This window comes from Typopeltis vanoorti, chromosome 9 (assembly GCF_054136105.1).
Source record: "Typopeltis vanoorti isolate ZY-2024b chromosome 9, IOZ_Tvanoo_1.0, whole genome shotgun sequence".
Lineage (NCBI taxonomy): Eukaryota > Metazoa > Arthropoda > Arachnida > Uropygi > Thelyphonidae > Typopeltis > Typopeltis vanoorti.
This window is the reverse complement of record NC_143557.1, coordinates 113,895,493-113,909,195: the sequence shown is the minus strand read 5'-3', so window position 1 is coordinate 113,909,195 and position 13,703 is coordinate 113,895,493. Positions and strand designations below refer to the sequence as shown.

At 35.8% G+C, this 13,703-nt stretch overlaps 1 protein-coding gene across 3 annotated transcripts in view; it reads right to left on the bottom strand.

The window, feature by feature from the left end:
- LOC150103434 (lon protease homolog 2, peroxisomal-like) overlaps positions 1 to 13,703 on the bottom strand; it is a 641,828-nt gene that overhangs the window by 296,104 nt on the left and 332,021 nt on the right. For all 3 annotated transcript variants that reach the window (XM_090397545.1, XM_090397547.1, XM_090397544.1), the window contains exon 10: positions 6,975 to 7,160. In XM_090397545.1, coding sequence (XP_090253671.1) covers positions 6,975 to 7,160 — 186 coding nt within the window. The remainder of the gene's footprint in view (positions 1 to 6,974; positions 7,161 to 13,703) is intronic.

Genomic DNA, 13,703 nt, shown 5'->3' with positions numbered 1-13,703 from the left:
AATAGTCCATTTGTACATTAGCAACCCTAAATAGTCTATTACTTAGGGTTGCTTAAGGGTTAAAGCCAAATAACTGGGTTGAGACCTAGCATTGCCTTTAAGGAATGTGAAGAACCAACTGGGCTTCTGATGCCTTATGTCCAATCCTCACCTTTGTGCAGTGCATTCTATTAGTAGGTACCTACCGAGTACTGAACAAATGAGGATGGAATGTGAATTTGGGACTTAGCCAACCAAACTGTATTTTCTATTGGCTTAAACCACAAATGCATATGATGGGTACAACATGATGAGTAAATATAAGCTTGCTTGCTTTTTTTTTTTTTTTTTTTTTTTTTTTTTTTACTCTCCTGGTGCAATTCGAACTGGAAAATGGATACAGTATTCTGGCCATGGAAAAAAAGAGATAAAAGTTTCAGATCTTCCCACTTGGCATTATTGTCAAAGAATATGGCATTATGAATAGATGAGTGGAATTGGTTCCACTAGCGATAAAACTTGTATGAGGATTACGATTTGTATTACCAAAAGAAGTGGTCACCACAGCAGCGAACCTCGAGAACATTTTACCACTGGGTTATAAAGTGTAGCATACTTCACAAGAGATTATATATTTTTTTAATCCTTTACCTAAGCACACGCAGACAAAGTCTGCAAGTGAAGTAGCCTCATGAATAGTCCATTTGTACAGAGAGACTGTTGACTTCATATGAACTGCTCAGGATCACTACTCACACCAGTTTCAACCTTTAATGAGGTCTCATCAGTGGAAGCCAGATCAAGAAAGATACCAAGATTAAATCAATGTGGAAGTCATATTTCACAGTTGACCCTTGAACAACACGGGTTTCAATTGTGTGGGTCCACTTATAACGAAAAAATTAAGAAAAAGTTAGGTATGTTATGAATGCATAAAACATATGTAGATATTAGTCTATTTTATCATTTACTATCATAAAATATACACAAATCTATTATATAAAGTTAAAATTTATCAACATTATTATGCACACAAACTACAGACCACAAACACTTATTGCACTCGAGAAAAATATAAACAAATGCAACAATGCAGTATAAAATCATAAATGCATAAAATTAATTATTAATTAGTTAAATTTAATTAATTAGCATAAAATAAAAACTTTATAATGATTCATTCATTACTACATAGGCTCGACTAACATGAAGCAATCATACTGTTGTTTCTTCGTTATCAATGCATAAATTGTTATACCTGTAAATAAATATGAATTTCTTTTTCACATTAACTTTTCATTTTTGATGTATAGTGTCAGTAATGCATATAACACTAAAGTGTTTTGTATCATATAACACAATAGTGATGTAGGCACCGATAGACAGACAGATGATCATATTGTAAACAGATGACGTAAACTTACGATATTGATAAATACAGTACTGTAAATGTATTTTCTCTTCCTTATGATTTTCTTAATAACATTTTCTTTTCTCTGGCTTACTTTATTATGAGAATACAGTATATAATACATATAAAATATGTGTTAATCGACTGTTTATGATATTGATAAGGCTTCCAGCCAACAGAAGGCCTTTAGTAATTAATTTCAAATCAGGAGAGTAGTACTGAAGAGACAGTGGAAACAGTAGTAGTGTGAGAGATGAAGAGAGAACAAGAATGCAAGAGGAAGGGGGAAATGGAGTGGGCTTAGGGGGAAAGGGAGACATGGCATAGGGAGAGTGGATGTTGAAAGTGGTAGTGAATGTGTGTATGACAATGGAGTATGTTGCAATGTGAGCGGGGAAGTTGAGACTGAGCAGATGTATGTGGTAAGTGGTGATAAAGGTGATTGGGCAGGTGTGGTGGAGAAATCACACCAACCCATGGCTTGAATAGGACTGGCTATAGACTTAAAATGAACTGCTGTGTTTATTTACAAAAGCCAGAAGTGTCAGAAATAAGGGGGATGAAATAGTTTCAGTGATTGAGTTTATTCAACCCAAAGTCATTGGAACATGTGAAATGTGGTTGAATGAAGATGATATCATAACGGGAATAGAAATGGAGGAATACAGTATTTTTTGCGAGGATGGAAAGGACAGGAAGGGAGGGGGAAGTGCTGCTGATGATGGCAGAGGAATAAAGTCCAGGTTGAGAGGAAAACATATTTAGTTGGATGTTGCTATAAGCCTAGGAATGTGGAAGGTGGTGATGAAGAAATGTATAAACAACTTGGATTAGTGAACAAAGGAAAGATAATTATTATGGCTGCTTTTAATTATGACAGTACAGATTGGAATGAAGAGATAGCATTTGGGAATAAAAAAATTAAATTTCTTGGGTTCTTGAGAGATAACTATCTCAGGCAGCACGTAAAGGAGGGCATTTGAGAATCGAGAGTTCTAGATCTGATCATTTCATCAGAGAATGTAATTGTGAGGAGTTTCACACTTTCCTCCAGTTTAGTGAAAGTGATCATGAAGTAGTCACCTGGGTTGTGGCTAGTCATATGCAGACTTTTGTGAGGAAAGGATATATGTGGAATTATAAGGCTGGTGATTATGACAAGCTTAGGAGACAGTTTGGAGCTATAACATGGAATGAGGAGTAGAGCAGTAAGGAAATAAATGCTGCATGGGAACTGACAAAGAAATACATAACAGCATTATTGTGAGAATGTATTCCAAATGCCAAAAGGATTAAGGTACATATAAAATGGATGAATGTGGAGCTTAAGCATGAAATCTGGAAAAAGAAAGTACTTTGGAGGAAGTACAAATTGAATAATGGTAATAATCAGTCACATGAAGAGTATAAAGAACAAGCCAGGAGAGTGACTCAGCTAGTAAGGGAAAACAAAAGTGGAGCATGAGCAGAAATTGGAAAATCAGGCAAAGAAAAACCCTAGAGAGAGTTTTGTAGATATGTGGCAAGTAGAAGGAAGAATGATCATGGTAAGATGAAGTTAATAGATGAAAGTGATAGAATGGTAACTGCTGCAGAAGACATTGTTGAGGTATTCAGTGATCAATAAGGGTGTTTCATCCTGATCAGAGAGGAATCATGAGAAACTAAAGTGTAAAGGACATAGGAGAGGATGGCTTAATTGTGAATGAGCAGGAAGTATTTGAAGAAATAAATAAGGGAATTTTCCAGAGAATTAGCAGTAGCATTGGCATGCCTGTTTAATAAGTCTGTCTTGCAGCAGCACAGGTTCCAAGAGAGTGGAAGGAGGGTAAAATTATTCCACTGCATAAAGGTGGTGATAAGACCAGCTTCAAATTATAGGCCAGTCTATATATCTGGAGTAGGTTCAAGGTACTGGAGAGATTGAGAAGAATACAGAAATAGGTTCATAACAGCAGTATTTTCTGTGGCTATCAGCATGGGTTTGTTAAGGGGAGATCATGTTTCACTAACTTATGTACTATAAGGAGACAAATACCTTGGACGAGGGGAGGGATGCAAGGGATGCATATACAGTGGTGTACTTAGATTTTGCAAAGGCTTTTGATAGACTGCCACATGACAAGCTCTTAAACAAATTGAAACAGATGGGATTGGATAACAGACTTTTGAGTTGGATGTGACTGGCTGTCAGATAGGTATCAAAAAGTTGTATATGGGGTTGCAGTATCCCAAAAGAGACAGGTCACTAGTGGTGTGCCACAGAGGTCAGTTTTGGGGCCATTGTTTCAATTTGTATGTTGGGATGGGATGGGTTTAACTAGTGGTATGCAGTTGTTTGCAGATGATACAAAACTGGGGAGAGCAATGCAGAGTCAAGCAGATGTTATGGCCTTACAAGAAGATTTGAATAGATTGCATAGATAGGCAGGTAAGTGGAACTGTCAGTTCAATGTTGCAAAGTGTAAGGTTTTGAGATTTGGTAAACAACGATGGGATGCAAAGTATACACTTGGTGGGGAAACTTTAAAGGTAGTAGAGGAAATGAGATCTAGGAGTGATGGTGGACAAGGACCTGGAATTCAGGGGCCACATTGCACAAGTTGTGAAGACGTCACATCGGATAATGGCAATGATGCAGAAGACCCTGACATGAAGAAATAGAGAGGTTATGATGCCATTGTATAATGCTTTGATCAGGCCTCAGATTTGGCCATCGGGTTTGCATGGTGATGAGGATATGTTTGAAAGGGTCCAGTGATAATGCACAAAAGTGGTCAGTGGTCTTTGGAATATAGAATACAAGAACAGATTGAGAGAATGTAAGTTGCCTTGTGAATAGGAGGAAGAGGGGCATATGATTGAGACATATAAACTAGTCAGGAGTTGTTATCAGGTCAACATGGAAGAGATTTTTCATAGAATGAGAGGAGGGCATAGAACAAGAGTCCATCGCTGGAAATTGTATAAAGAGGGTGTGAGCAGAGGAATAGGTTCTTTGCATGGAAAGTGGCTGGTGAGTGGTGGAATGCATTGCCTGAGGGTGTTGTAGGTGTAGACACATTAAATCAGTTTAAAGCAAGGTTAGATGAGCATTGTATACAATAGTGTGTACCTCCCATGATGAGTCGCCGACTCCATCGAGGTTAGATGTTAATAACAATAATAATAATCTACCCAACAGCATGGAAGCAACCTTTTTCCAGACTGTACCTTAAAAGAAGATAAGCCAGCCAACAAAATGTTACCTTAATGTTCTCATATCAGTACTCTCAACCATGTGAGAGAGAAATGGATCAATAACTAGCTTCTTCATTGCCTGGAAACCCATAGATTAATTAGTGTTCACCAATATGGATTCTACCATTCCTGTTCTGCAGAAGACTTCCTCGCTAGCCATACCTACATTCTGACACAGGTCACAGAATGATTTGGCGAAATGATATGGCCGTTTACTATTTCCAAAGCATTTGATCATGTCTGGCATAGAGACCTTCTCAACAAGCTACTATTTTGTGATTGCCTTCCTACCTTCTGTGATTGGATTTCCAGCTTCCTCTCATCAGATTTTTTTTTTTTTTTTTAATCAATGTAGGAGGACTCCTGAGGTTCTGTACCCTCATCCATGCACTGTTTCTTGTACATCAATGACCTGACTCTCTCTCTCTCTCTAGCTTCAAATTCTGTCATAATTTTGCTGATGATGGTGACAGTACACTCTATTCCTCTTCATTCAAGTAGGATAAAGATAATCTAGTAATCAATGCTATCAAAACACACTCTTGTATTATCTTGTATATATAAGAAGGATTGTACTTCTATCCCTATATTTCTGATAATGTTTGGATTTCCAGAGATAAGTGTTCACATCTAACATATCTTGGCATAAACATATCATAGCCATAGTTTCCTCAGCCACCAGAAAACTTGGTATTCTTTTTAGTTCAAAAACTATTTATCTCCTGCCCAACTCCTAACTTCTTAAATCCCAAATTCCAGCAACCTTAGAATATTTTTGTCACATCTGGGGTGTACCAAAAATCTCCTTAAGAATTCTCAATTGTATACAGAAGAGGGGACAATCCACCTAACAAATGAGCATCTCTTTCTAATAGGTGTTATTTTTATGCCCACTTTAATGGCACTGTGCAACTGAATGAGTACTACTATTTCTACACTTTCCTCTAATCATGTAAAAGCATGAAGAGCCACTAGTTAACATTCCATGTAGCTCTGTTCTTTGGTAACCTTCTCCATACTGTTTTTCCCAATAAACATAACCTCCAGCTTTTCAAGATATTGTTAACAATATAGGTATTATTTCTGGGAACCCGGTCCCCCTTTTCCCATAAACCCTTCCCCTTCCTCAAAAAAAAAATTATATTTTCAGGCCCCTCTTTCATCTCCCCCAAAAAAGCACCCTTAAAAATAATAATGTAAGTATATATTATATAAAAAACCTCTGAGTTTTTTCAAATTAATTCTCCCACATTGCCTCAAACCCCCCCCCACTTTTTCCAAAACCCCCTTCCCTTTTAACACCTTAACAGCAGAAGTATACACATAGCAGAAAGAAGACAGCCAACAACATCCAAAACAAGGTATGTGCGAATTTTCTTCCTCTATTACTCTGCATATATTTGTCTCTAAAATACATCAGGGGCACTCCTAAACGAAAGCAGGCAAAATAGCCGTAAAAATAATATTGTTAACAAATTTCTTCCTTTCTCCTTAACCACTTGTCCATATATGGCACTGTTGCACTACAGATCTTGTGACATTCAGCATGTATCTGGGATCAAAAAATAAAATAAAATAAAATAAAGAAATAATTAAATTACATCTACTAACAACTTTTTATTCTCTATAGAGAGTAGGTGGGGCCATTTTAGCCTAAAATTTTGGTTGCAGAGGAGCAATTCAATTTCCACCAGACAGCTGGCTCAAGACTATGACTAATTATACACAGCATCCAGTGAACAGATAAGTGTCACCATCTCATGATCACTAATCCTAACACAGTATATTATTTGTCCAAAATAGTGTGTGTGTGTATTCTACATATGTTTTTTTACTAAAAACCTAGGTTTCCCAGGAGAAAAGATCTGCTTGCTTGTGCCCAAAATTGACGAACTCTAAACTCAGTTAAAAAAAGAGATAGAAAAAGTTCCTCTCGTCAGCAACTAGATTCAAACTGAGAATGGCTTTCTTCAGGAGGCCTATCACTATGGATGCACATGCTACTTCCACAGTCTAGATCAGTGATTCATTATTTTACTAATAATTATAAACTTAATGTCATGCAAAATTTGTTAATTTTGTCTATATAACAAAATAATAGGACAGTTACATAATCTTCATGGAAAAGTTATGTAGAGTGTAAGCTATGCAAACCAGTCACGGTGATATAGACGATAATGATTCAGTAAAGTTTTATTACATCTCCAGGAAAAAAAAAAAAAGCAAATTATTGATTTTTATTATTCTAAAATAACTGTGCAGCAAAAAAATAAAATAATAATAATAATCATATCTTGACAGACAAAATTTCAATTTGCCTGTCAAGAAAATTAAAAATTCTCACCTATGGAATTCCCTTCCTAGAGACTTGGCAATTGACCTTCCTACACTGGTCTTTCCTACACCAGGAGGCCCAACAAAACAAAGAATAGGGCCTTTTAATGTGTGTTTTAATTGGTGGACTGCTAAATATTCTAAAACCCGCTTCTTTAATTTTTGCATACCATAATGATCTACATCCAAATCTTGTCTGCAATTAGAATGATTTCTTTTTGTTTCAAAATAAATACACAAATCTATCTTTTTCATTTAAAGTTAGATCACATCTAGTTTATATATAAGAATATATAAACTAGATGTGATTAACTATAATGTGATTAACTATATATAAGAATTTAATGTGAAAATTATTAAATCACATAAGTTTCAAAAAAGGTATTCACTACTTAAATAAAATCTATATATAAGAATATAATTTTAAGTTCAATAGTGACAGACTCAATAATGTCATTATTCAACAGTGAGGTGTCTAGGTATGACATACATGAGGATATGCAAGTTAGAGTAAAGCAAAAAGTATAAAATTATAAAAATGCATATTCAGTTTCTATTATAAGACTGTTCGAAGAAAGCTGTGAAGTATATTATATAAACTGAATATGAAGAAAAATATCTGTCTTAAACTTTTCTAGTTTCTGGGAAGTAATCATATTAAACACCTCACACATCTGTTAATTTCTTTTTTCTCTCTTTCACTGCTTTTATTTACTGCAAATGATGGTTTGATGAGCTCTTCTCTAGCACTGAAGCACATCTATTATGTTCAAATACTGGAGAAGAATCACAGGGAGTCAGGCAGGACAGGATAAATGTTTTGTGGAACGTTGCCATAGGCCAGGAAACACAGAGGATGATAAGCAGGAAATGTTTAAAAAGATAAATTTTGTAAGTGCAAAGAGAGTAATCAATATGGGGAGTTTAACTATAAAACAGTATAAAATGAACAAAGAAAACAACATACAGCACTAAGGGAACAGAATTTCTGGAATTCTTGAGGGAGAATTCTGGTTCAAGGCTACATTATGAGGGGTTGATATATTTAGTGCTCATGTAAAATTAGTGATTTTTATCTGTTTTATTGTTTTTTCCATAGAAAATGAGTGTTCTATAGTTCTATATCAGAGTAGATTTTCATTTTTTTTTAGTATGCACAAGAAATAGAACACTAACAAGAACAGCAAAGTAGAGAACAAGAAGGCTTTCCCCAGATAAAGACAATATTGAAGAAGACATTGAAAATAATTTAACCTCTGAAATCACAGGGTTAAAGCACATTATTAGACAGAGGATACAAGAATTACAAACAGTAAAATGGAAAATAAAAAGCATGGAATCAAGTGAGTTAGTGCATAACTCAAATCAGATAAGTAAAGTTGATCGTAAAAAGGAGGATGTTATTTGGTATGGTGACTGTCATAAAACATGGCATTGATGAGTGGGTTATAACTTCAAGATTTCCTACAGCCAAAATTAAAAATATAGGACATGCAATTGAAAGACAGAAAAGCAAAGCAAAAGAGACTGCAATTCTAGTATGCATGAATGAATTAACTAGTGATAAATTCGGTATGAGAGAGGATATGAAAAGCTTGGTGAAAGAAGATAGAGTGAGGAGTGAGAAAGTGAAAATCGCAATATATTACCTAGATATGATAGAAATTCTTTCAGTATGTAGTCAGTAGGAGCAGAAATGATTGTGGATGAATGACCCTGTTAAATGGAAATTGCAGTTGAGTGACCTATATAAATGACACAGTGAAGTGTTTAATGATCACTTTATTGGAGAATTAAGTGATCCCCTATCTATACACCATTGCATACGAATTTTCCATTGTTGGAAGCAGTGATGCAAGTCATCAGGTGTTATCTGCTTTAGTAGCACTGCCATTTTCTCCTTTACCTCATCCACTGACTGAAAATTGAAAACAGTGGAGCTGGACATCCAGGAGAAGATCATCACGTGTGATGAGATGTGGATTTTTCAGTATGATCCGGAAACAAAGAAACAATTGATGCACTGGAAAACTCGCACGTCACCGAGAATGAAAAAAGCAAGAATGAGCAAGTCAAAACTGAAAGCAATGCTGATCGGTTTTTTTTTTTTTTTAATCAATAGTGTGGTAATGGATGAACGGGTACCAGAGGGTCAGACAGTTAACCAACATTATTACCTTGAGGTTCTGGTCAAGCTGAGAGAACAAGTGAGGAAGAAGAGACCTCATCTGTTGAAGAACAACGCTTGGATTCTCCATCAGGACAACGCTCCAGTCCACAGTGCACTGTCTGTAAAGCCGTATCTGGCTGATAAGAAGATACCAGTGTTGGACCATCCGCCCTACTCGGCAGACTCCATGCGACTTTTACCTTTTTCCAAAGTTGAAATCCACATTGACAGGCACCCATTTTCAGTCAGTGGATGAGGTAAAAGAGAAAAAAGGTGTTATCTGAAGCAGATAACACCTGATGACTTGCAGCACTGCTTCCAACAATGGAAAATTCATATGCAATGGTGTATAGTAGACAGAGGCGGGGAGTACATTGAAGGAGATAACAATTTAGTTGTACTTGATTGAAAACCAGATCAGTGTACCTGAGGAAATGGCTTTTTCCTCAAAATCTTCAAGAAATTGGCTAGCAGCAGAGACAATGGACTACCCACAGCCAAACCGCTGTTCTGTTTGTAGATCATGTCTTCAAATAAGTAGCCTGAATCCACACAATGAACAAGTAAGGCGAAAATCTTCTTAGATAACTTGTTTTTTAAAAGACGTTGGAACGTTGGTGAACAGTGAGACTATGTTGAAGCTGACTATTCTGTCAGCTTCATTAAGTTGGATGTTCTTGATCTTCAAGACAAAATCAGCTGAGTTCTTGATATATGAAAAGGATTTTCCTGTGAGATGTTTCGAGGGGGAAGCAAGATATTTTGAGAGATTATATGTAGGGGAGTCGATGCCTTCGGCTATTGGTCTGAAAGGAGTGTTTTCTTTATGGATCTTCGGAAGGCATATAAATGGGGAATAAGTGGATGAAAAGAGTGGAGCGATAGGCAGATACTCCTAGGTAACTCCGAGGTTAGTTCACGCCAGGACTAAAGCTCAGACTCCATTTCAAACACAACTACTACTTGTTCAAACTCTGTGCCTGTTAACCTGTTAAAATACAATATATTTTTAAGATGTGTTTACTCCATGGTATAGTATTCACCTGATGAAGTTGACATATCCGATGAAACTAGTAGTGAAACCTTATTAAATCTCATATATTTTTTCTCGGTGTTTAAGTCAGTTAATAACTATATATATAGTTCAAGTTTCATCGGAATGTGACTTCTTCAGGTGTGAGAACATTAAAAGCAAACACCGTAAAGAAACATTGTACACTACAATAACAGACTATGAACTGAAAATAAGTTTAAATTGAAGCTACAGTCAGGGCTAAAGTTCTATTGTTAGGCATAGGCAACCGTGTGACTTCATGAGTGGGCCAGTATCTGATGGCAAAGCTATGCGAGTCTGACAAACTATAAGGTTACTGTTTATGTGAGAAGAGTCGAGGATAATTTCTTTCGATTCAACTATGTAGCGTTCTACTTCATCATGGCATATATGAATGTTTGATGTTGTATTCCAGTTTATTTCGTGTTGGTGGCCTTCATTATTCATGTTCACTGAGAACAGGACTTGGCTTGAGAGGGTGCTTGCTCTGGTTCTACTATAAGCAATGTCTCTCTGATGTTCTTCGAGACACAGGAGGATGGACTTCTCAGTTTGGCAATATGGCTTCCGACAGACACATATGATTTTATATACACCTGGAAACTGAAGATGGTTGTGAGGCTGTTTTGGTTGGCTTAGAATTGACTTGAGTTTAGGAAGAGTGGAAAAGCACATTTTTATATTAATTTTTTTCAAAATTCTTCTTGGTTTCCGGGAGAGCGCGCTGATCTAAGGTAAAGAGATATAACCCTTAGCATTGTCTGTGTCTCTATGTTGTTTTGAGGACGACGGTATAGTTGTTTATTGATGGTTTTTAAAGAGTAGCCATTATATGTGGAGGTTCTTTTGAGATGTTGTAGTTCATTTTTCAACTCCTCCTCATCTGACAATACATACCTGGCATGATGAGCCAGAGTGGAGATGATGCCAAACTTCTGTGCTGGATAGTGATATGAGGATGCATGCAGGTCCATATGCATTGATTTTCTGAGATTGAAACTTCTAAGGAGACAGTCATCTTAGTAAGTTTGATGTCTAGAAATGTCAGGGATCCATTTTCTTCAATTTTAATGGTAAACTTGATGTCTGTATGGAAGTTGTTTAAGTGATTTAAAAAGATGTGAAAATTATCTATACCATATTCCCAAATAAGGAATATGTCATCCACGTAACGGAGCCAGATTTTAGGTTTAAGTGTAGCAGTAGAGATGGCCTTTTCTTAGAAATCCTCGAAAAAAATGTTGGCTAGTATTCCGACAACATATTGTGTTAGATTAAATTAATTCATTTTTCTAAATTCTCGGAATTCAGTCAGTGAATAATATGAACATATCTACATACCGAGTCAATATAGCTGATATATATATATATATTTTATTTGCTTTACATAAATCACTGATTTCTGCAACTGAAAATTTGAATTAAGTTGCCACGACAATGTATTTAGATACTGTGTTTGTTGCTATAATAAATCTTTTTTTTGGACTGTCTGTATGCAGCGGTGTCTATGGGAGGGGAGCTGTTTTTCATTCCAGTTCTCAAATTTGAAATTTATAGTACATATCTAATGGTCTCTGTACGGTATTTAGCAATACAATAAAGCTACTTATTGTATTGCTAAATGTCTAGCATCTGCAGTGTGGGTGCCTGCTGGGTTGGGGATGTTTTTCATTATGAAGACATTTTTCATTCCAGTCTTCCAAAAGCATATGCTTAGTGAGCAAAAGTTGTTTATTCCTTTGAACAAAAATGGATGCTTCTAGGTTTATGGCACAGACTCCCTTTGCATTAAATAAAATATTTTGTAATATATGTTAAAAATACCAAGCTATTTTAAACCTGGTTTTACTCCATTTCTCAAGTAAGTAAACAAGTCAAGTTTGCGCCTGCACATATTGGAAGTCTAGCTGACCCTCAAAGTAGTGCAAGACCAAGGCAACTCTTGGTAAAAGTAGAATAAGCTCTGATCACTAATCTTAATATTTACCTTTAATGCAAAGCACATCTCCTGGAGGAGATGTATGATGTTTTGTATTAAAGGCAAGGGGCCACTACCCAGACCGGTTTCGACCTTTATTGAGGTCTCATCAGTGGGAGCCAGACTAGAAATACCAAGATTTTAGTAATACAGAGCTTATAAGTATTTTACCAGAACAAGTTACCATAAGGTGTTTTAACCTTATTAAATAAAAATCTCAGGAGGAGATATAAATGTAGATACTTTCTACATTTATATCTCCTCCTGAGATTTTTATTTTTTAAAATATTTTATAAAAGATATTTTATAAAAATCTCAGGAGGAGATATAAATGTAGATACTTTCTACATTTATATCTCATCCTGAGATTTTTATTTAATAAGGTTAAAACACCTTATGGTAACTTGTTCTGGTAAAATACTTATAAGCTCTGTATTACTAAAATCATGGTATTTCTAGCCTGGCTCCCACTGATGAGACCTCAATAAAGGTCGAAACCGGTCTGGGTAGTGGCCCCTTGCCTTTAATACAAAACATCATACATCTCCTCCAGGAGATGTGCTTTGCATTAAAGGTAAATATTAAGATTAGTGATCAGAGCTTATTCTACTTTTACCAAGAGTTGCCTTGGTCTTGCACTACTTTGAGGGTCAGCTAGACTTCCAATACATGCAGGCAAACTTGACTTGTTTGTCTGTTTGCTTACTTGGGAAATGGAGTAAAACCAGGTTTAAAATAGCTTGGTATTTTTAACATTTTACCCAAGATAAAATACTTTCTACACACACACACACACACACACACACACACACACACACACACACACACACACACACACACACATATATATATTTAGAAAAAGATTGAATGACTAGAACCGAGAGAAATGAAAACAAAGTTTATTAGTACGACACAACTAGTTTCAGCTTGTATCAGCCTTCGTCAGGTGTACATTAAAAAAGAAGAAATAACCAATAAAAACACATGGAGGAAATAACTGTAAACAATGCAGAAAATTAGTGCATATATATTTCAACATTGAAACATTGAAGTCTGCGCATTCAAAATTGTTCCCTCGTTGGCTTCATTGTTGGGTGTATGCGTGTATGAAGCCAACGAGGGAACAATTTTGAATGCGCAGACTTCAACGTTTTAACGTTAAAATATATATATACTAATTTTCCGTCTTGTTTACAGTTATTTCCTCCATGTGTTTTTACTGATTATTTCTTCTTTTTTAATGTGCACCTAACGAAGTACAACAACTAAGTAAATCCATCTTCATACATATATATATATATATATATATATATGTATGTATGTATGTATACAAGGGGGAGGGTCTGGAAAGTTGTGATAAACACCTAGAACAAAATGATATTAAAGCAACTGATATAACCACAAGAAAGAACATACTACTAGCAGACTTATGAAGGTAAATTATGTTCTTATATTCTTATATCCTTGTATATTCTTTCTTGTGGTTATATCAGTTGCTTCAATATCATTTTTGATCTAGGTGTTTATCCAAACTTTC